This window comes from Cheilinus undulatus, linkage group 3 (genome assembly GCF_018320785.1).
Source record: "Cheilinus undulatus linkage group 3, ASM1832078v1, whole genome shotgun sequence".
NCBI classification, from domain to species: Eukaryota; Metazoa; Chordata; class Actinopteri; order Labriformes; family Labridae; genus Cheilinus; species Cheilinus undulatus.
Genome location: NC_054867.1, coordinates 30,693,657 through 30,716,152, shown reverse-complemented (window position 1 = coordinate 30,716,152; position 22,496 = coordinate 30,693,657). Strand labels below are relative to the sequence as shown.

The window sequence follows — 22,496 nt, the reverse complement described above, 5'->3', positions numbered from 1 at the left end:
CCAAAATACTACAACATATTTTTCTACCTCACAGTTTCTGAATTAAATAGTTTTGCTTGGACTTCCAGTTGACTGCGTTATCACCTAAGTTATAGAAAAATATTTAAATGTAAATTGAACAACCCCAGAACAGACTAAACCCACATCCCCAGGGCCCTGCATTAAGAACCAATGTTTTAGGGCTGTGCTTTCCAAACTTTGGACCTCAGTAACTGTTGGTGGGCTGCCAGAGTTCATTTTCAATAACTACAAATCATCAAGATTTAAAAAATAAGTCCAGTTTTAAATGATCAGAAAATACTTGATTACATTTTAATAACTAACATTTATCATTTATTTTGACTACATAACTGGCGTTGCAGTTTAACTGGAGTTAGATTAACTGGTGACATTCCATTAAACATTCTGTTATGCCACTTCTCAGCTGAGAGAATTTATCAGTGTCTCTGCAGACATTAATGCTACATGGAAAGAGTTTGCTGGGCCGCAAAGTATGTTTACAGAGATGAATATAAGAAAATTTAAGTGACTTTGCATAACTAAATAAATAAATAAACGGCAGTGGCCCATTAATTGTACTTTGTTATCCCAAAAAACCTTAAGAGTAATATTAATATACCTGAGAGAAAAGAAGTTGCATTGCAGTACTCTTTTAATGAACCGTAACTACTGAAAATACAACTGCCAGACCCCACTTGTAGACCAACATGTTAGGATGACACCACCTGTAGTGTTCTTTATATTTCTGTTCAATTACATATCCATGATGCACTAATACAGCTCAGGAACAACCTCTTTATTCTTTTACATTTTTGACTGGTGACAAGAGTCAGGTCTTTTGTTGCCGCACAAAAAGTGCTTTATTTTTGCTTTCATTACACAACTGAGAATTCAACAAAAATAAGATGAAGATCTACTGTACTTTGGTAACTTTGAACAAGAATGGCCTTTGTGCCTTTAAAAGTGCTTTGTGATATGTACAAAATGTAAAAATGTTCCTTCAAGTAATAGAGAGGAGGACACAATTTATGAGAAGGCCTGTGTTTAACATGGCAAAATTGCTCTGTTCACTTATTAGTTCATAGCTAGAAATAATGCAATCTACTAGAACAGTGCTGCCATAAATTCAATCCACGTGAAGGTTATTATGCTCAGTCGTCACAGAAACTTATCTTATAATATATCTATGTATTAAATTATAGAATTGTCTCACAATACAATACTACAACACAATTGCAGATAAAGTGTTTCAACCTAAAACTGAACATTATAACCTCTGTGAATGTACACTAACTACAGGTCTATTTTAGATTGCATTAGTGCTATGTGGAAAGAGCAAGAAGTCTTTGGTGAATTATATTTACAGTCAAAACGAAAACTCTGGTTAACCTACGTGGCTCGTTGTGCACAACCAAATATAATGAAAGCATAAGAAGGGAAACAGGATACATGAAAGAGTTAAATAATTGTGAGGCCAAATTGGTTAACATTACAGGCAACAGTAAAAGCCTCCTATCATTGCTGATCGAACAACATAAACAGTGCATGAACTGTTATTTCTTTTTATCCATCAATATGTTTCAGAATAAAGGGATGCGTCCAATGAAGGACTAAGGCAAAATTAAAAAAGGATATACAAAGATAACATTCAAGTCAGTAAAAACACTGGTTGACTATTGTAAACCTACTATTCTACCTATTTAAACAAAACAAACATTACCACAACAGGTTTTCCCTCAAAACAGTGAAAGTGACATGCTTTAAACCCCTGAAACAACCTGCATACAACAGTCCGACACCCGGCGGCAAGGCATCAGAAACTTCATCACTTCTTTACTAGTCACTCATTCTTTTTGGATGCAAGTCCAGAACGGACAAGAAACACTGGAAGCAGAGCAAGTGCTGCCAACGCGGCAGCCATCAGAGGTCGGTAAAAAAGCCAGCCTGCTCCGATGGTGAGCAGAGACAGAGAGCAGGAGACACACAAGGCGAAGATCTTCAGTCCCACTGACACCAGATCTCTGAGGAGAGGAACCCAATCCACTGTTGACACACAGGAGAGAGACACATGAGAGAGATACAGAGAGGAATGCATAAATTATATTGATGAACAGAACCATTAAGTGAGTGTTTACCCAAAGTGTAAATGATGCGCATGGTCAGTTGTATGCTGAGGAACATGAGGGCCCAGCCTGCAGCCCTCAGTCCCCACGTCTTCATACTGTTGTTCTTCTGTTCTTTCTCAAACACCTCCTACAGAAACAAAACAACTGTATCATCTCCAAGAACCAAGGGACAGGTGGAAAATACTGTAATTCTACACATGATAATACTGCTTTTCTTTTACAACCAAACCAAAATGATTCAATGAAACCTCTGCAGAGAGCTCCTCCTGGTACAGGATCTCCAGAACGTCTCCAGATTTGGTTTTAAAAGGCTTCAGCTGCTCCCCTCTCTGCATGGCCACAATACTGACCTGAAAACAGATACAAGCTTCAACAGTGTTGACTCTTTAAAAGGAATATGGCACATGTGTAAATCTGCCTCGATCAGGCCATCCTTACAAACTGAGTGACTGGGCATGAAGAAGACTAGTGAGAGAGACCACCAAGACACTTATGACTACTCTGAAGGAGTTACAAGCTTCAGCAGCTGAGATGAGAGAGACTCTGTAAACACCTGTTTCCATGTTCTTCACTGGTCAAAGCTACATGGGAAAGTGGCAAAAAGAAAGCCACTGTTGGAGAAAACTCAGATTAAATCTTAACTAGAGTTCACCAAAAGGCATGTGGGAGACTCCATGGTCATTTGGAAGAAAGTTCTTTGGTCTGATGAGACCAAAATGATGCTTTTTAGCCATTAGATAAGATGCTATGTTTGGTGGACACCAAACACTGCACATCACCACAAACACACCATCCCCACTGTGAAGCACAGTGGTGGCAGCATCATGCTGTGGGGATGCTTCTCTGCTGCCAGCCCTGGAAGACTTGTAAAGGTAGAGGGTAAAATGAATGCAGCAATATAGGAAACTCCTGAAAGACAATCTTATTCAGTCTGCAAGGGAACTATGGCTTGAGAGAACATTTATTTTCTAGCAAGACAATGACCCGAACCATCCAGTGAAAGCGGAGTAAAGTAAAGTAAAGTTGCAGTGTCCACATGTGAAAGCCTGACTGAGACCTGGCCACACAAAATAAACACTAACACTGTAACTAAACACTGACATGAAGGTGGTGAATAATCATGACACTACTTTGTAGAAATGTGTTTTCACTTTGCCATTAAAGAGGTTTAAAAAAAATGTCAAAAAAGCCAAATTATATTGACTTTTGACAATGACTGATTTATAAAATCAATAAAAGGGATCCAAGGGGTGAATGCTTTTTATAGGTACTGTACAGAACAATTTAAATCAATGATGTACTGTAAAGCATGAGTGACATGAATGTTGTATTTGCCTGTTTATTAGATCAACTCACAGTTTGAGCAGGGCCAAGGTTAGATGTCTCGCCACTCAGTCCAGCAAATGAGAATCTCACACGAACATCTCCGACCTTACAAAAAAAAGTCAGTAACATGACCTTTAGGAGCATGAAAAACAGAGAACAGATCTGTATGCAACTGTGGAAATTTGACATCAAAGTGCCCACCTCCGGCCTGCGTGGGGACTGAGTGTGATAGAAATAATCATCATCAATAGTGAGGAAAGAGTCCAAGCTGAGGAGGGGAAAATCTTTCAAACTCAGCGTCTGAAAGTTGTTTATCTGCTCCACCAAGCCTGAAGAAGAAAGAAAAATCAGTTGATGAATCATAAATTAAAAACATAGTAATATAAAATACAGAATCTGGGAAGTTTAGTTTGTTTGTGTATGTGTGTCCAGATACCTTTGGACAAGATAAAAGGTCCAACTCTGACCTCTGGAGCCTCTACTGTGACACTCTCGACTGCCATGGCACTAATAAAAAAAAAAAAAAAAACGTTAAAATTGTTCTGCATCCAAAATGCATAAGCAACAAAAGAGAATAAATATAGTATCACTTTATCAGAGCACCTTGGGTTCTGGTGACCAATTTCCTTGTCAAAATTTCGACTGTTGATCAACTCGGACTTCCACTCAGTGTCTAAAGAACAGAAATCCCATGTAAAGCTTTAACTATGGTCAACCATGTCTTACTAACATGCTACAGCAAGTCAACTCATCATTTATTTAAATGAACAATCTTCCAAGCAGCTCAAAATTTGTTTCCCAGTATTAACTAACTGCAGGCGAGGATATGTTGGCTATGGTTTAATAAAAAATTACATACATATATCTGTACTCAGTTTACCTTATATACTGTTGTGCACATAGAAATAGAACTAGCTTACAAATTGATTAGAGGGATGCTACTATGATGAAAATTTACAATTTATGGATGTTAGCTCTCTTTAGCTGAATCAAAAGCTTGACATCTTATATTTATTACTGAAATTAGTACATGTTTTAATTTTCAGAGCCAGCTTGACGCTATTAAGGGTTTGAATCCTGCTCAGATTTACTCAAAAATGCATATGGGTCTCAGTCTTTTTTCAACAAAAATAACTCACTGTAGGTATACGTAGTCTCAGTTTTGGTCTCCCCATTCTCCTGGTAGTCCCTGAAATGAATAGCACAGTTACAAACCCACCCATCTCAGTCTGAAAACACTCAGTCCACATTCTTTTTTACAAGAGACCACCTAACCCTCATCGTTGACAGACTGATGGACATGATTACACACTCACTTGCTGTCCCGGTACTCCACCCACTGATACATCTCCACCTGCCTCTGCAGCTTCACCGCCTGCACCGCCACTCTGTAGTTGGGGTCATGAAGAGGCTACACAGACACAGATGCAGAGGATAACTGTTCATCTATTAGCCATGTGTAGTTTTAAAGAAACTTTCAACAAATATCTAGGGGTCTACCTGTAAGGTACGAAGCTTTGCAGACAGATGAACTAAACGGTTGTTGTTCTGCGGGTCAAGGATGGAGAAAGAGTCCAACGACACGACCTGAGACAAACCCTCATCCAATGAAGACGCTGTTTGTAGAGCCCGTCCCTGAAAAAGAGCAAGAAAGGTCTACTAGTTTGATAACACTTTAATGTTTTCACAGCAGTTTCTAGTGGGTTTGGTGTATAATTAAGATTGATCGACTGATTGATGAATTTATACGTGATAGACGAGTTCAAGTGGTTTTTCATGTGTGATTTCTTACCTCATTGGTGAAGAGAACATATATTGAAAGGAAAAACAGTCCTATGCCCAAAACAGTCCCACCTGCAGTATCACTTAACCTCTCCAGGAATCCAGGGTTGGACTGGACAGACACTCGCTTGTGTCGGTTTGGGTCTTTCTCTGAAAACTGGGATAAACAAGTGACAACAGTACGGGTTCAATGCCAGTAAAACACAGCTGAATATCAAGAGGACAGATGGATGTCATTGAGTGTAAAAGTGAAACTCCTATATTTGTGTTTAATCTGGCTTGTGGATTAAGATTGGTCTTCAATAAAACCAGTGAGTTAAGTGACAGCCTTTGTTCCTGTCAGGATCACTAATGTTTGCAATGTAAAGTTAATGCACATTTTTCACGGACTATTGTTGTACAAGAACGTCTGGGATTTTAGCAGTTGTTCCCAGACTAAACTTGCGAATCTTCTGAAAAGTTAGTAATACTATATTCTTTATTCTATGCCATGATAGCCAGAGGTTAATTTAACTCTAGGCGTTAAGAAGGCATGTGGAAGCTGAGCTATGTTATTGAAGCACTCTACAGAGCAGGGCGTTAACGAGGGACACACCTCATTTGTTCTGTGCCACATTTACTTTCAAACCTCTTTGTCAGGTTTCTTAAGGCAAAAATGTATGTGAGCTGCTACTATATGCTTATTCTAAGGTTGCTAAGATAACTAAGCCAAGTGGTATACCTTTGCGTGGTAACAAATATTTAGTTTTCTAGGTTCATCAGTAAACTTCGGTTTAAGTTAACTAACCCTGCTACGTTCTACCACGACGCTATGTATCTGTGCGAACCAAAAACTATATATTGCTCTCATACTGCATGTCAACTAAAACACTGCAATCATATTACTTACTGTCTGTGCTGAAGACATGTTTCTAGTCCCAGTTAAAAGTGATGTTTAAGCTTCGGTCGATGCCACCGCCGACAGGAAGTTTCGCACTGACATCAGCGCGACGTGAAATAGAGAGCGCCTTTAATTTTACACGGCGTACACCGGACCTCACCCACGTTGGGCGGAGTCGTAATAAGCATGAGACTTTTTTTCACGAATGCTTCCTGGTTCCGCCGGTGCACTTAACAGGCGAGGCTAAAAGAGTTTCCCAGCCCGGATTTTTTAAAGTGAGGCTTGATGGGTAATAGAGTTTTTACAACACTTGAGTTAACTCCACAAGTTTTTTTTTACGTTTAATCCTTAACACACGTATTTCTCTATTTGTTTTACTTACTGTCTGGACTCCTTTTTTTACATTTCTACACAGTGAGTTTGTAAAAGAGTGACGATTAAAGAATAAATTGCCAGCTACGCAGGGGGGCCGACGTGGTTCCTGTAAAATCTCAGCCAGTCGCATATCTTCCGGTACAGCGCCAATCACCTTTGTTGTTACTATGGTGAGCTGGCCATGTCTCAGAGGAAAAAATATAAATTTCAAAGAACTCAGAGCTCAGTGTCGGAACACTGCTGTGTACCGTTATGTACAGCATCCAGTAAGTACAACTCTGCGCTTAGTTTTCACACGTTTCCGTGTGATGTAGAAACCAGACGAAAGTGGATTGTTGCAATCCGAAGAGTTTACCTAGTTGTTACCCCCCATACTCGGGTTTGCAGCAGACACTTCCCAGAGGGGGATTTTCGTGAGTCCTCCTCTGTGGCAGGGAGAAGACTGCTGAAGAAGGGAGTGGTTCCTTCGTTGTTTGAGTGGAACAATTTCTTACTTCCACCCTGGAGACTAGGAATGTTGGAAAGGAGAGAGCGGCAGACACTGGCAGAGGATGGTCACACATTTAGGACTAAGGCAGCTACCTGGGACCATGACTATGCAGCAGCCCCAGATCCTGCAGTGGTTGATTTAGCTATTGAAGAAAATGAGGCCCTTAGAGCTGAAATCAATCACCTTAAAAAACAACTTGAAGGTCTACATATGATGCAGCGGTTTGGGATTCATCGGTTTGCTGCCTCAGACAGCGACATCCGCTTTTTCACAAGGTAAGAAACCAAGTGGCAACAACAACTAATAGGATTATATAAAGAAATGAAATTTAATAGTTTTGTTAAGTTTTATTTATTATTATTTCATCGTGCCCAGCCCTCATAGGCTTACAAGACACTGAAATACAAAACAAATAAGAGCAATCAAACAAAGACAAGAGCGACTCATCACAGTACATATCAGACAGAAATAAATCAAATGTTAACTAAATGTTGCTCATTGGCAATTAGACCTTACACTCCTTATTAGACAGCAGCTTTAGTCCAACATAAAGTGTCCTCTTACGCTGTTGAAAAGCATTCAGCACAAATTGTGCAGGTTGAAACACTTTGGTGTAAACAAAAATTTGAGTCTTTCTTCATCAGACGGAGAAAACAAATCAGGACACTGCAAGCATTTTACAGAAAAGCTGACATCTTAGATTGTGATACAGAGGGCAATAGAATAAAAAGTGCATTTCATTTTCAACTTCACCCAAACACACAACACACACATTCGCTCCTCCTCAGGTACAGCATGGAAGCGACCTGTTTCCAGAGCAAGAGGAAGGATACCACATCTGAACTGAGCACAGACAGATCTCTGAGGCCCTAGTTAGGTTTAGAGTAGCATAAAGCTCTGGAATAATTAATATAAATATATTAATAGTTTTAGGGGTGGGAATCACTAGTGGCCCCATGATATGATATTATCATGATACTTGGGTCATATCACTGAGATTTTAAACATTTAGAATACAGTGAGTATTGCAATACCATATATTGCTGTCTAAACCATTTTTTCAACTGTTTAGCTGATTTAACATTAGTCTTGCCCTCACATTTGTCCTATTTCCACGGTATTTTATTTTCATGTTGCACTTCTTGCAAACCTCATGTGTCATGTCTATCTCATTCATGCCCTGCTTGCATTCCTAATGTTCTTCCCCTGGTGCTGCCCTGTTTGTTGTACTAACTTTCTCCTGCTCGATGACCGTCATTGTCCACGTCATTGATCTTATTTTTCCATTATCACAGAGTTCATTTCATATTAGCATTTAATTTGAAAATTAAAATGATACTTGGTGAATGATATATCATCAGACAAAATATCACAACACTATGCTGTATCATTTTTTTCTCTCACCCCTAGTCTGTTTTAACATTGAATAGATATACCCTTTTTAATAGTGAGGAGCACTGTCTCCTGTGCAATGAGAGACTAAGTCAAGCAGAGCTGAGAGGAGCAGGGAAGTAGACAGTCTAGTGGTTGTTTTGCATTTGAGGCTTCTTTCAAAATGTTCAGGGCTCATGGTGGGCCTCCATAAGTGTGTAGCACTCCAGACAGCCACCTCTACCCGATGGTACAGTTGTAAACAGCAGCTATGAAACGGTAGCAATGACAAGTAGGAAGAGTAAGAAAAGTAACTACAGCTCGGTCGAGGCTTAGAAAGACACAGCTTCTTCTCCTCTGTCTCTAGACAAAATCTAGACATTTTTATGAAGTTGTCATGGTCTAAGTCTCAAACCAGTATACCCAAGAAGTCCTCTGAGAGGTAAGAATGACAATTAAAGCAACAGGGAGGTTTGCAAGTTGAGACATACATACATACAGACATACAGACAGCTCTTCAATTATAGTAGTAAGATAAACCCTTTATATATAAACTATTAAAACCCATGGACTCATCATCCCTTCCCCTTAACTACGATGAACTGTGCCACAGTTGCTGATCTAAAATCAACATTTTAGTGTGTTTGTAATAGTCGCAGTGGACGTCAGTGTTTGTAATCTATGCTAATCGATCATGTCTGTACTTTGGAAAGTGAACATTCTGCATTAAATAAATACACAAATGCTTATGCTGAAATGCGGTTGGTGTTACTATGGTAACAGAAGTCAGTAACCCATGCTTATCGGAATCTAATTAATGTGGGTTGATAACATATGTTTTACTGTACAGCTATTCGTACATCCTCCCTTGATCAAAAGGAGACTGTGTGGACATTGTAAACAAATTTAAACACTTAAAGCAAATTTACTTTGCTTTTTTTTTTTCATTTTAACTGTACTATTAAAATGTAGTGCAAATCTGCTCTCTTATGCACAGCGATTCTGCATTGCCTCTGTCTGTGTGAGGAGAGAGAATGTCTGCACCTGCATGAAATGTCATGCTTATTTTGTTTTTTTTCCACACAAAGATGATGAGTTGGGTGGGGTGGGGGCTTTTTTCAGGATTTGTTTGAAAACTTTGATTGGAGTTTCAAGTTCAAAACAGTATTCTCCTTCAGTGGAGAAAGTGCATCTCACTAAGCTTGAATTAATGTTGTTTTATTTCATCAGGTTTGCATCTTATGACCTCCTGATCCACTTCTGGGCCTTAATAGAGCCCTCCCTACCATCTATGCTCTGTTTGACTCAAGCACAGGGAGATACCTTCTCAGAGCCCTCTTGCCCTGCTGTAAGTAATCTTAATCCTTATCAAATTTACTATTGTTAATATTGTTGTTTTTGTTATTGTTTTTATGCACTACACACTTATCTTGATAAGATCAGGTCTGATAGTATTAAATAATTTGAGGGAAATCTAACATAAATGTTCTTAAATGTTTTGAACAGGCTCACTCCCTTCAGCCCATCGATGAAATGTTCATGTTCTTGAACTATCTTGCGCTGGGATCCAAGCAACGTGACCTCGCTGACAGGTATGGAGTCCACCAGTGGACAGTCAGTCGCATCATTAGAACATGGAGCAACATCTTGTACGTTTTACTGGGATCAGTGAAGATCTGGATACCAGAGGAGAAAATAAGGGAACATCTCCCTGCAGAGTTTAAGGACTATGCAGACACCATGGTCATCTTGGGCTGCCCAGAGCTTAAATACCAGTGTCCATCATCAACTCTTCGCCAGTCATCTGAAGTTTTCTCTTCTTACAAGTCCCACTGCACCCTCAAAGGGCTGCTTGGAGTTGCACCTCATGGGGCAGTTACCTTTATTTCTCCATTGCATGCAGGGTCAACCAGTGATAAGCAGATCATGTGGGAGTCTGGAATCCTTTCCCTTCTGAAGCCTGGGATGGCCGTCATGGTGGACAAGGGTTTTCTGGTTGATGACTTTGTGCCATGTAAAATCTACAGGCCGGCATTTCTCTCTGGCAGATCCCAGAAGCCTGCCTGTGAGGTCACGGAGCCCCAGGCCATAAGGGTGCATGTGGAGCGAGTTATATGGCGAGTGAAAGAACACAAGTTCTTTGACACTGAGATTCCCCTCCAGCTTTTTGGCAACATTAATCAGCTCTACACCGTTGCATGTCTCCTGACCAACTATGAAAATGGGCCACTCATAAAGTTTCGGCCAAAAAAATAGAGTATATTCTGTATTAAGGCTGCAGCAATTACTATCATTGATTATTGTTGATTATTTTTTACATGTGTTAATTAGTTGTTTGTTTTTGTATAAAAATATATTGTTTTAGAAAACTAACAGTCTATCATCGAAATAGTTGCATATTGTTTTCTGTCAGTAAACTAGTTGCCATAGCCCTTCAAGAATCAGTTATATATGCCATGTTTGTGTTTTCACATGAAGAATTTGACTCCAAATCATATTTACTATTATGCCTACATACTTCTCATATTCTGATGCCTTCTTAGTATGATTCCAGGTTGGGTATTCCTTCCCTACAAGTGTTTATACCAACATCTGAGCAACAGATCTCTGTAATTGTATAGAGACCTATTTGACATTAATAAATGGATGAATAATCGTTATGGGGCTGCATTGGCAGCTTCGCCAAAGTTGTTAAAGAGATTTATGAATAAAAGTAGAAAAAATATTGATGTATGGTGATTTAATAGCAGTTTTTTTTACATGTACATTTTTGCCTTAAAGGTTTCCCATGGTAGTAAATTTGAAGAGGGCACAAGAGTTCAGTGAATAGACACCCATTGATGATTACTAGAGAATGAAAGAATGAATGGAAACGAAACAGTCTTTGTGCTTGAACTTAAGCCTGCATCACTGATGTTATGGTGTTACATTAGTGCCTATGGGGTGGACAGCTTACACATCTGGAAAAGCACTATCAATGCTGGGAAGCATATAGAGGTTTTAGAGCAACATATGCTCCCATCCAGACAATGTCTCTTTCAAGAGAGGGATTGCATATTTCAGCAAAACAGTGCTAAAGCACATACTGTACCACATCCATCACAACAGCATGGCTTCGCAGTAGAAGAGTCGGGGTGCTGAACTGGCCTGCCTGCAGTCCAGACCTCTCAGACCTGTGTGCTGCAACAATCAGATCATCCATATCTGAAGATTAGAAGCTTATCTTATGTGACTATGCCATGTTTTAATATATCAATCTACAGTATAGGTACTTTTAATATTCAACCTGTAGGCACGTACAAGTATTTTAAAGAGATTGTGTTTATTTAATAACTTAATCTGCAGGGGTGGACAGGGAAACCCCACAGCCTACTAAACATGGATATAAGACCTATATCCACGCTAACCAATCTGTCTCACACACACAGATGTGGTCGTCATAAGAGGATTACTGAAAAGGAGAACACAAAGCAATTACTGTCACTAATCATTGACATAAATGTGTCTCTGCACATATGCGCATGCTGACGTGTGCACACACCCACCCACGGACCCACAAAACCCCTACAGGGACTCAGAGAAAGAACTGACACTCAGCAAGCCTGTGAGGAACAGGTGCAGACACTGTACGGATGCAGAAATACGATGTTATTGTGCTTGGAACTGGACTTAAGGTAAGAAAATTATGTTTGTAAGATATTATCCACCAACAGGGAAAATAACAAGCATCTATTAGTTCATAGTTGTTGGTCAACTTAAACCTCCCTAAGGGCAAACTTATCAAAATTCAAAGACATGCAGAGTTTAGTCATGAGTTATCAAATCCACTTATTACTGATGTTACTTTTGCAAATTCGTGGTGAAGTTTCTGTTATGAGTGAAATGCTAACATGGTCATTTCAAGATAGTAAAAAGGCATTAACTTTTCTTAATCTACTACTGCTGTCCCACACATAACTGTGAACCTTCTGTCTGTCTCAGGAATGTGTCCTCTCTGCTTTATTGTCTCAAAGTGGGAAAAAGGTCCTTCACATTGACAAGAATCCTCACTATGGAGGAGAGAGTGCATCCATTTCTCCCCTTGAGCAGGTGCATTCTCACAAACAAAAACAACAGAGCTGCTGTTACATTGCTTTTTGAGTGATTTTCATTATTTCATACTGTTCTACACCTACAGCTGTACAAGAGGTTTAAGGTTTCAGGCCCTGGCAAGTCTTTAGGACGTGGAAAAGAGTGGAACATTGACCTCATCCCAAAGTTTTTCCATGCAAATGGTGAGAGCCAGAGTTTTTCCTATTACTTTAGTCAGTGCATCAGCTTTGTTAAACCTCTGCTATGTTTTCTTTCAGGTGAGCTGTTGAAAATCCTCGTGCACACTGAGGTTACTCGATATCTAGACTTTAAAGTTGTTGAAGGCAGCTATGTTTACAAAGCAGGGAAAGTGCATAAAATTCCTGGCACAGAAGAAGAAATCCACAGTTCAGGTGATACACTAACACTTTATGGTGCACATTTACCTCTCCATTTAATATAATTTACTAAAGCATTTATGTTTCAGATCTGATGGGCATGTTTGACAAAAGACGATTTAGGAAGCTACTGCTCTTTGCCCAAAACTTTGATGTTACAAACCCTCGCACCTACCAAGACGTGGATCCAAACAAAACCACTACACGGCACCTGTTCCATCGCTTTGACCTGGGACTAGATGTTCAGGAGTTTACAGGTCATGCCATCGCCTTACACAGTGATGAAAGGTCAGACTTAAAATCCACCAGATAACACATTAACACTACTGATTATTTAAAACTCCTGTGAGGAATTTTTGACTTGTGATGTTTTTGCCCTCCCTCACAGAAGCTTTGATTTAAAACTTGTCTCACTTAGAGTCCTCTGTCCTCCCTGTAGTTACCTGGATCAGCCATGTTTGGAAACCCTCAGTCGGATCAGGCTGTACTCTGAGTCTCTGACTCGCCACAACGCCAGTCCATACCTCTATCCCGTTTACGGGCTGGGAGAGCTACCACAGGGTTTTGCAAGGTAAGGAAAAATAATTTGAACTGGAAATAAACATTTACCAAGCAATCTAAAATGAGATGAAGCTCACTAAAACAGGTGTCATGATGGATTTTAATATCAGAAGATGGCCTTTAAAATTCAAGATTTGATTGGTCACATGCTCATGACAATAGGCAGTGTTATGCATTAACTGTTTTTTAAGGCAATGTAACAAACACTTTAGCATTACTCTTCTTATAATAGGTAATGTATCTTTTTTATGCATCCAGGCTTCCAATGGACAAGGGAACAAAGTTCTCAGTATGTCTATCTATATGGGCCATTTTTGTAGACATGATACACCATATGGACTAAAGTATTTGGCCACACCTCTAAATTATTGAATTCAGGTGTTTCCTTCAGACCCGTTACCACGGGTGTATAAAATCAAGCACCAAGCCATGCAGTCTCCATTTTCAAACATTTGTGATACAAAATGGGTCGTGAAATTCTATCCCTGCTGGATATTCCACAGTCAACTGTAAGTGATATAATTAAAAAGTGGAAGTGTTTAGGAATCACAGAGCGGGCTCAATAACTGCTAAGGTGACTGGTGCATAAAAGTCACCAACACTTTACTGATTCCATAGCTGAAGAGTTCTGAACTTCCACTGCCATTAATGTTAGCACAAAAACTGCAGCAGGAGCTTCGTGGACTGAGTTTCCATGGCCGAGCAGCTGCATGCAAGCTGGACATCACCGAGTTTGTGGAGCAGTGGAAACATGTTCTGTAATGTGATGAATCACCCTTCTCTGCTAAGCAGGTAGATAGGCGAGTCTGGGTTTGGCGGATGTTGAGAGAGCGTTACCTGCTTGACTGCACTGTGCCAACTGAGAAGTTTGGTGGAGGACAGATAATGGTATGGGGCTGTTTTTCAGGGCTTGGGCTTGGCCCCTTATCTCAAATAAAGAGCATCTTAGCACTGGGCCATGCTGTGCTTCCAACTCTGTGGCAACAGTTTGGGGACGGCCCTTTTTTTTATCCCAACATGACTGCGCAAAGTACACAAAGCAAGACTATAAAGACATGGTTTGATGAGCTTGCACTGACCTGCACAGAGCCTTGACCTCAACCCTATCGAGCACCTTTAGGATGAACTTGAACAGAGATTGTGAGCCAGGCTTTCTTGTCCAACATCAGTATCTGACGTCAAAAATGCTCTACAGGATGAATGGGCACAAATTCCCCCATAAACACTCCAAAACCTTATGGACATCCTTCCAAAAAGAGTGGAGGCTGTAATATCTGCAAAAAGGGGTCCAACTCAATATTAAAATACATGTATTTGAGCACAATGTCATTACAGTCCCTGTTTGTGTAATGGTCAGGTGGCCAAATACTTTTGTCCACATAGTGTACCTCAAGAACACTTTGAGGGATTTTCTTCAGATTTTGCACAAATGTCAACCCTCACTCAAGGATGCACCGATCAGATTTTGTTGGCCGAAGGTCATTGGATGGGCTTCTAACATTTCCATGAATCACACTACCAGAGAAACCACCCCAGCCCTTCTTTTAGACCACCACTGTATTTTCACTTTATGGTAGATGTATATCTTATGAAGGCATGTAACCTTCAGGTGATGGCTTTAGTGATTATTACCTCTGCCAAGGAGGTTATGTGATTGGGTGGGTTTGTTCATTTGTTAGTTTGTTTGATTGTTTGTTTGTTTGTTAGCAACATAACTCAAAAAGTTGTGGACGGATTTTGATGAAATTTTCAGAAAATATCACAAATGGTATAAGGAAGAACTGATTCGATTTTGGGACTGATCTGGATCACAATTTGGATCCAGGAATTTTTTTAAGGATTCTGTATTATTGGGAGATAAGGCTAATGGCGGAGGTCTGCGCTGTTACCACTTTACACCAGGAGATGGTGGACATGAGTAACTTCAATCCCAGCAGCAGTTTTTGGGTGTGTTTCTATTCAAAGTTTTGGAGTTTATAGAGTTTGAAAGATGCACGCCTGGTCGAGGAGACAAGTCGGAGCGTGACAGAGAGACAGCGAATTGTGGCGAGAATACTCATAATGCTGGGAGGAATAGAGGAATATTCACCCTCTGCCATGACTTTCAGTCATCCAGTGAGACCATGGGTGCATCTGTTGGCACCCGTAGCGAAGCAAATGCTGTGCCTCACCATGTTTCTACCCCACCGGGGAGGGAGTAATCGGCGCATACTGTGGTGGGGGGCACATGGGGATGGATCCAGGAATTTTTTGAAGGATTCTTAACTATCTGTTTTTTATAAAATAAAAACAGATAAATGTATAAAACATAAGAAAAATAAAGAGAACACTCTAAACGTGTCAAAGTGTTGAGGTGCTGTGTGTGTATTATGTGTATATTAAGGGTAAGATGTTAAGTTTTTTCCGTTGTATATTTCAGACTGAGTGCAGAGTATGGAGGAACTTTCCTGACGAACAGAGCACTGGATGAGATCCTGATGGACAATGGCAAAGTGAAAGCAGTGAAATCTGAGGGAAAGGCAAGTCTTGAAGCTATTTTAATAGAAACAGACCTGAAATTTACTTGAAATTTAAAATAAATCTTCAAGGTAACCTCATCAGCCTTCATGACTTCACTCATGCAGCTTACACAGATCAATTCAGGAGTTTTATGCGAGTGGAATAGGGCTTTATCTATGTAGAGGGAAGTTTGTAGAGAGGAAACTGGTAAGTTAAGGGTTAAAAAATCCAGCCGCATAATTTCACCCTCAGTGATTTAATCTCTTGTCTCTCAGCTGTTCCAGTGTAAACAGCTCATCTGTGACCCCAGCTATGTCCCTACCAGAGTGAGGAAAACAGGCCGTGTGATAAGGCTCATCTGTTTATTGAATCATCCAGTTAAAAACACCCACGAGGCAAGCTCCTGCCAGATCATCATCCCTCAAGCACAGCTCAACAGAAAATCAGGTGGTTTATGTGTTTTTAATAGTCATGCATTATTCACAAACTCTTTGTGTATCAATCATGGCAGAATCTTTTCTCAGAAAAGCTGATCACACAGACTTACATTTCACAGTAAATCCTCTTCTCTTGTGTCCCTGCAGATGTCTACATATCTGTAGTATCCTACACTCACAGTGTGGCGTCAGATGGGCTGTACATTGCCACAGTGAGCACCACAGCAGAAACAAACAACCCGGAGAAAGAAATCCAGCCAGCACTGGAGCTTCTCGAGCCAATCATTCAAAAGTTGGTCACATTTTTACAGCCTTTATTTTTGAAGTTTGAAAAAATTAATCACTAGGGATGCACAACATTATCAGCATGATATCTGTAAAGGCAGATATAACAAATTTCTGCCAATATTTGCAATCAGTGTTTTGGTGGCAAAAATCTGCCTTTATCAGCTGTAAATGTTGGCCATACAAATAAGTCAGTGGAGTTTTAGGCTGGACCAACAGACCTACATCAGCTGAAGTTTTCTTTATTTATCAGCATTCCTTACACTTTTAAACATGTTCTAATGACTGATCAACATTGATATCAGCTAAAATAAATGTGAAAATATCAGCACATTAGATATGTCATTTAAATGGTATTATTTCCTGTCATCCTCTTCAATCTAGATTTGTTACTGTAAGTGATCTTTTAGCCCCCAACGAAGATGGAAAAACGAGTCAGGTAATGAGAGTTTCTTCTGATTTTTAATTTTTAATTCACCGACTTAATATGTTTAAGTGTAATATCTCCTCTGTTATCTCTAGATTTTTGTGTCCCGATCATACGACGCAGCAAACCACTTTGTGTCTGAATGTGAAGACATTAAGGACATGTATCAGCGGATTACAGGAGCGGAGCTGTGCCTCGGACGTCCACAGAGACACCAGTCCTACACCTCTGATGATGACTAAGAAACACATTGTCAACATTATGACCACATCAGTTCACAGCTGGGAGGCCATGTTTACAATGTGGATGACTATGCTACTTCACAGCTGTGATGCTGAGAGTGTTAACTGTGTAGAGATGTGAAATTCTGTAAGTTCATTGCAAGTTCCTTTCCTCTGTGTTTGCAGTTTTTTTGTCATGAGAAACTCTGAATTTATCAATACATTTGTGCCACACACGTTACAGCTTTCATTGTTAATATTGGGTGACATCATAATGACGGTCAAATTGCCTTTCACATTGTAGATGTTAAAATGCCTCTTGACCTGTTGGAGTCTACAACTCTTTTTCAGCATGTGGATAAAGGTGAAGGTCCTCTGCATGGGAAGGACAAACGTTCACACTGATGCTGGTCATGCAGCACAGAGGCAGATGATTAGAGATGATGTGCAGAGGATTTGTGGCCTCTCTTATCTATGAAGGCTTATGTATTAGAAGGACAAAGCCTGTGAATTATGTCATGTGCTGCACAGGCAGCTTGTTGGTGGCAACGCTGCAGGAGGCTGACAGACAGACGCACAGAATAAAGAGGCTTAACCACATTAAGGACAGTCAGCAGCAACACCTCAGGCAAAAGGCTGGAAGATGTATCCACACATGAAAATGTACATTCTTATATAATTTCATCTTCTTCTTTGCATAGAGTATCTTCACTGCATTGTTAAAGATAACAAATAGTCCATACAGGTGTCATTATATTTATTATACATAAACTGCAAGACATATTTGTCAGTATTTAAAGCTTTCAAATACATAATTTACACATCTTAATACAGTATTTCTATACACTTTATAACAGTCTCCTTCCTCTTCATAAAGGTCCCTCCTCACTCATCTGAAAATCTGTGCAAATTTGTACTTATACAACAAAGTCAGGGCACAGACACACACTAGGGCAGCTGCTCCATACCATACTGAAGCACCCTTGTCAGGTCTCCACTAGTCTGCATTCACAGTGCTCCAAACCTAAGAACAAATACGCCATCACACTGTAAAATAACACTGTCTTTGAGTTAGCACAGTGGACAAATTCACAATTAACATGACTGTTGCTATTCACTTTGTGTCTTATTTTAAGTTGTTTTGGGCAGTCTGCCTTCAATGAAAACTAATCGGTAAACATCCCTGGTTCATGATACCGCTGCTAATTTCCCTAATCAGATCAGTGTCCAGATCCCTAAGTAACAGCAGTTTTAGCCCCCTAATCTTAAAGAATAAGAGCTGTAACCTGAATGATTGAATGCTTTTTCCAGAGTTGAAGGTTTGTTTTTGTGGAAGCTTTGTGAAGAAGTAAAATCCCACAGGGTTGAGACCGGTCATGAGCCTCTGACCTCCATCAGCAGAAACCAGTCCCGGTTCCTGATGATATCCCAACACTTATTTCTGTGTCACTTCTAGTGCTGTGCTGACCGGTGGCGGGATCAGACCTGCCGCTGCAACCCTTCGCTCACTGGTCAGGAAGTTGAAGGTTGCACATGCGTTTGGCTGCGAAAAAGCAAAAATGAAGAAAACAGAGAGGTCAACCAGGGCAGCTTTCATGCTGCCAAAGACATATTATGCACTTAAAGGGAAAATTTATTCACCGTGTCTTGCACCTCAACCGCGATGCCTTTCTTCTTGAGCAGGGCCAGGACAGCCGGGTTAATCCGTTCAACCCTTGCACCTGTCCCCAGTATGAGAATCTCTGCAGAGACAAGAAATATGCCAAACCACATGTATTAGGAAATATTTTTTTAGTTGCTATAAATTAGCAGTGTAACAAATACTTTGCAGTGTGTGCTGTCCACCGTTTATCATCGATTTCTATGTCTGTGTGCTTTTATTTTTACCTATTCTTGGTTCAAGCATGTGAAAAAGTGAGACGCTTTCTTCTGTGATGTCTTTGTGACTTCCAACCTGCAGAGGGCGCATGAGACAGACAGAGAGAGATAGAGAGCAAGAGAGGGAAAGATTTAAATCCACAGAAACTCTCAGAGGTAACTGTTTATTAATCTAAAACTGTGCTGTTTATCACAGAACAAACTACAGGCTACGGTGGTAGTTTGTGTGTTGATCTCACATTCCACTGGAGGATAGCTGGAGGCAACACCGCACACGGCCCATACACTCTGTTGCCATCTATGTTGAATCCATGAGCGCTGTAACTGTGAATCATGAGGCCACCACCCTGCTCCTTCTGCATGACAGACACTGTGGTGCGCTGGTACATTTCATCATCACTGGGACCCAATCGATGTGCACGAGACAGAAACGGGCTGGAACAGTGCACAGAATAAATAGGTTTCAACCACCACCAAGTTAAGTACACGGGAATAATAATTTGTATTCACTTCTGTGAGCATTAAAAATGCAAAGAGCGCTTAAGGGCCTGAATCAGTCTCTGTAATTATGTATTAATTGTCTCTCCATTGCTGTCCTTTCATATAAAACCATCAGCACTCTGCCATGTGGCTCAGTTAAAAGCCAAAAATCATCTGCCAACCTCCTAACAAGGCTTAGGGCCAAAAGCTTTAGGCCTCTTTCTACAAAGAGGAGGCGGCCAAGTAACAAGCATTTCTGTTTGTCTGCAGTACATTTAACCTGTTGTTGTCCCACTTCCCTCAAGTTCAACAGTCTTCAGTTAGGATGCAGTTTCTAGTCAATTTTCTGCTTGTAAAGTTTTAATGTAACACAGCGTTGGTCCTTTGAGGTGACAACATTTGAGATGGTGTTTAAAGTATAATGACTGACTCCACCAGATAGAGCCACAGAGGCTTTTCACAGGCAAGCAAGACAAATAATTCTTCCCAACAGAAGTCTACGTACAAGTAAAGCAATATTAATACTAATGATGATAAAATCAAATTATAAAAAGAAGCTCCTGGAATAATTTGATTGGAAAGATGTTGTTCTTCAACCAAACAACACAACAAAAACTCAAACTTACTGTATGTATTAATCAGCAAAATTCTTGAAATCATTAAAAGGATGGAAATTTAAGAGAAAATTGTTGCAATTCTACTTAAATTGGCATCTAAAGCTGACAGACCTTGAATTAGAAAGTTATACCCAAAATTTGCAGTGTCCTGCTAATTATAAAGTTAAAGTAAAGCCATTTTCAGAGTGCAGAGTGTAAGATTTGTAAATTTGTAAATAAATCAAATGTTTGTGTGTCAACAAAAAGGGATACCTTAATTTTAAAAGCATTATTGTTTATTTATTTTGAATAAACAGTATTTTTTTATCCCATCCCATTTATGTTTTGTTTATTCACTTTTGCTACAACATTTTAAGTATTAAGTAGTACTGCTCCTTTTTATTTCCTTATTTTATTTATTCATTTTCTTTTTATTTATTTAAGACAATGCTTTCATCACTTAAGTAAATAAATTCATCCTGCTTTTTAGTGATATTATTCCAGAAGGCAACTTTTGTTGGCATTTTAGCTTTTATTTTGACATTACTGCACAGTCAGTTTTCTTATACTCAATAAATCAATATTTTTGCAGTATTTCCCTTTACCTTAACCTTTATTTGTTCTTCAATAATTTTTGTTTATAATAATTTTGTAATGCACTATTTTCCGTGGTTATTAATTAACATATTTGTACAATGAAAAATGCTCAATCTGTAAATACTAATTTTATATTACATTCCTGGTTTTTATATTCCAGTCCAACTGCTGAAAACAGTGATTTGATCATAATGGCATCCTGCTTTCTATTGATGTTTATGTTTTAGTCTTGGGCTGCAGCCATTTGTTTCACTATTTCTTTCTTTCACGACCTTTGACTACAAAATATATAATGATAATGTGTGTCATTCTGAAAACACTGGTCTTTGTGCACTTAACTAAACCCTTAAATAGAAAACAAAACGTATCTGAACAACTTGGGAAATTAATCTAACCCCCCCCCCCCCCCCACACACACACACACACACACACCATAACATGATGCATGAATCAGTATGAATGACATCATCAGTATGAATGACATGTGAGCAAAAAATCTCTGCAGCTGTTAAATGAAAAAAAAATAGATAAATCAAACTGTTATTTTGACAAAGATTTCAAGTCAAATAAGTAGCCTATTTCAACTTCTGCCATCTGAAAATTGCAGCAGGACATAATAGTACTATACTGATATAATGCTATGCACAGCGTAAGTCCTCACAAATTATGACTGTGAATTATAGATTACTTGATGATGCTTGACAATATACAGCTCAAAACACTGTCACTGCGTTCTTTCAGTACGATAAATGACATTAAAAGGTCCTCGTGCCTAAATGAAGGGAGGATGAGTGACAGTCCAGTTATATCACCGCAATGACTTTAAATTTTCAATTAAAAAAAATAGAGATGTTGCAATTCAAAACTGCCTTACCTCAAGAAAGCAGGTAATGTCCTAGAGAAGATGAATCCATGTGTTGATCTCTGAAGGAGATATCTGGCGCACAGTGAACTGGCCATGATGGTAGGACGAAACTCACTCCGCCCGGGGCAGACAAGGGGGACACATTTCTCTGTAACACCAGCTCTCCGTTTCCGGAGTTGTGTAACGCATAATCGATGGATTGTAGAAAACGCATCCTTATTCTGTCTATGGTCCTCATAGAGTTAAAAAAAAAAAAAACTAGATTAAAAAAGAGTACGAGTTATAACTTCAAACATTATTTCGTTGATGGTAAAAACATGAAAAAATTGCCCTTTCTTACATAATGGATGTTTGACACTTGAGGTTGCTCGTGCAAATGTGAGTGTAACTGACATGTATTTCTCAAACTAAAACAACTGAACCAGTAATTAATTACAGTTTAAAAAATATAACCAGTATCATCAGATTTACAATACCTATGCATATTTAAAGATCAATAAGGGTCATTATAAAACAGCACAAAAATGTAAAGTCTTCTAGATAAACTATTAATATCAACAAAAGCTGTGTTCCCTATAACTTTATTTGATTTAAAATTTTAATTGCATTAAATCTACATAACTGAGGGATGGAAACCTTCATGAAAATCTAGATGGGATATCTGAGGACAAATCACAACCTAAAAGTCCTCTGGATGGATGCCAATAATGATAATAACAGTTCACTTTGTCAGAATATTGTGTTGCACACTTTTAAATTGTTAACATGATTTATTATAGTTACTAGTTGTTTATGCTCACATTATACGGTCAATTAACAGTCAAAAAAATA

General features: G+C 39.3%; 4 protein-coding genes across 4 annotated transcripts; 2 read left to right on the top strand and 2 right to left on the bottom strand.

The window, feature by feature from the left end:
* Window positions 1-634: 634 nt before the first annotated feature.
* LOC121528823 (transmembrane protein 43) lies at window positions 635-6,255 on the bottom strand. Its single transcript, XM_041816434.1, has 12 exons — window positions 6,124-6,255; window positions 5,245-5,391; window positions 4,953-5,087; window positions 4,769-4,863; window positions 4,592-4,641; window positions 4,056-4,125; window positions 3,889-3,959; window positions 3,654-3,781; window positions 3,483-3,557; window positions 2,375-2,476; window positions 2,136-2,253; window positions 635-2,043 (listed from the first exon to the last, which is right to left on the bottom strand). Exons 1-12 carry the CDS (start codon window positions 6,139-6,141, stop codon window positions 1,841-1,843), a joined length of 1,212 nt encoding a protein of 403 aa, XP_041672368.1. The 5' UTR covers window positions 6,142-6,255; the 3' UTR covers window positions 635-1,840.
* Window positions 6,256-6,637: 382 nt separating this feature from the next.
* On the top strand, window positions 6,638-11,043 carry LOC121507149. Its single transcript, XM_041783333.1, has 3 exons — window positions 6,638-7,254; window positions 9,581-9,698; window positions 9,857-11,043. Exons 1-3 carry the CDS (start codon window positions 6,671-6,673, stop codon window positions 10,604-10,606), a joined length of 1,452 nt encoding a protein of 483 aa, XP_041639267.1. The 5' UTR covers window positions 6,638-6,670; the 3' UTR covers window positions 10,607-11,043.
* Window positions 11,044-11,982: 939 nt separating this feature from the next.
* Window positions 11,983-17,270, top strand: zgc:112334 (uncharacterized protein LOC619199 homolog). The gene is made up of 11 exons (XM_041783582.1): window positions 11,983-12,024; window positions 12,332-12,439; window positions 12,528-12,624; window positions 12,700-12,834; window positions 12,909-13,107; window positions 13,259-13,390; window positions 15,800-15,899; window positions 16,155-16,326; window positions 16,464-16,608; window positions 16,986-17,040; window positions 17,124-17,270. Exons 1-11 carry the CDS (start codon window positions 11,983-11,985, stop codon window positions 17,268-17,270), a joined length of 1,332 nt encoding a protein of 443 aa, XP_041639516.1.
* Window positions 17,271-17,991: 721 nt separating this feature from the next.
* ndufaf3 (NADH:ubiquinone oxidoreductase complex assembly factor) lies at window positions 17,992-21,806 on the bottom strand. The gene is made up of 5 exons (XM_041783263.1): window positions 21,675-21,806; window positions 19,367-19,562; window positions 19,137-19,203; window positions 18,891-18,991; window positions 17,992-18,792 (listed from the first exon to the last, which is right to left on the bottom strand). Exons 1-5 carry the CDS (start codon window positions 21,758-21,760, stop codon window positions 18,685-18,687), a joined length of 558 nt encoding a protein of 185 aa, XP_041639197.1. The 5' UTR covers window positions 21,761-21,806; the 3' UTR covers window positions 17,992-18,684.
* Between the last annotated feature and the right edge of the window lie 690 nt (window positions 21,807-22,496).

What these genes read in the sequence shown, in the direction of transcription:
- LOC121528823 (XM_041816434.1), bottom strand. An exon ending in ATGTTCTCTTCACCAATGAG is followed by an intron (nt 5,088 to 5,244) that starts GTAAGAAATCAC and finishes GCTCTTTTTCAG; the next exon opens with GGACGGGCTCTACAAACAGC. An exon ending in TGAGACTACGTATACCTACA is followed by an intron (nt 4,126 to 4,591) that starts GTGAGTTATTTT and finishes TCTGTTCTTTAG; the next exon opens with ACACTGAGTGGAAGTCCGAG.
- LOC121507149 (XM_041783333.1), top strand. Translation starts at nt 6,671, where the DNA reads ATGTCTCAGAGGAAAAAATATAAATTTCAAAGAACTCAGAGCTCAGTG. An exon ending in GACATCCGCTTTTTCACAAG is followed by an intron (nt 7,255 to 9,580) that starts GTAAGAAACCAA and finishes TTATTTCATCAG; the next exon opens with GTTTGCATCTTATGACCTCC. An exon ending in CAGAGCCCTCTTGCCCTGCT is followed by an intron (nt 9,699 to 9,856) that starts GTAAGTAATCTT and finishes TGTTTTGAACAG; the next exon opens with GCTCACTCCCTTCAGCCCAT.
- zgc:112334 (XM_041783582.1), top strand. Translation starts at nt 11,983, where the DNA reads ATGCAGAAATACGATGTTATTGTGCTTGGAACTGGACTTAAG. An exon ending in AGAAGAAATCCACAGTTCAG is followed by an intron (nt 12,835 to 12,908) that starts GTGATACACTAA and finishes TTTATGTTTCAG; the next exon opens with ATCTGATGGGCATGTTTGAC. An exon ending in CTCGAGCCAATCATTCAAAA is followed by an intron (nt 16,609 to 16,985) that starts GTTGGTCACATT and finishes TCTTCAATCTAG; the next exon opens with ATTTGTTACTGTAAGTGATC.
- ndufaf3 (XM_041783263.1), bottom strand. Translation starts at nt 21,760, where the DNA reads ATGGCCAGTTCACTGTGCGCCAGATATCTCCTTCAGAGATCAACACAT. An exon ending in CATGCTTGAACCAAGAATAG is followed by an intron (nt 18,992 to 19,136) that starts GTAAAAATAAAA and finishes TTGTCTCTGCAG; the next exon opens with AGATTCTCATACTGGGGACA. An exon ending in CGGTTGAGGTGCAAGACACG is followed by an intron (nt 18,793 to 18,890) that starts GTGAATAAATTT and finishes GCTTTTTCGCAG; the next exon opens with CCAAACGCATGTGCAACCTT.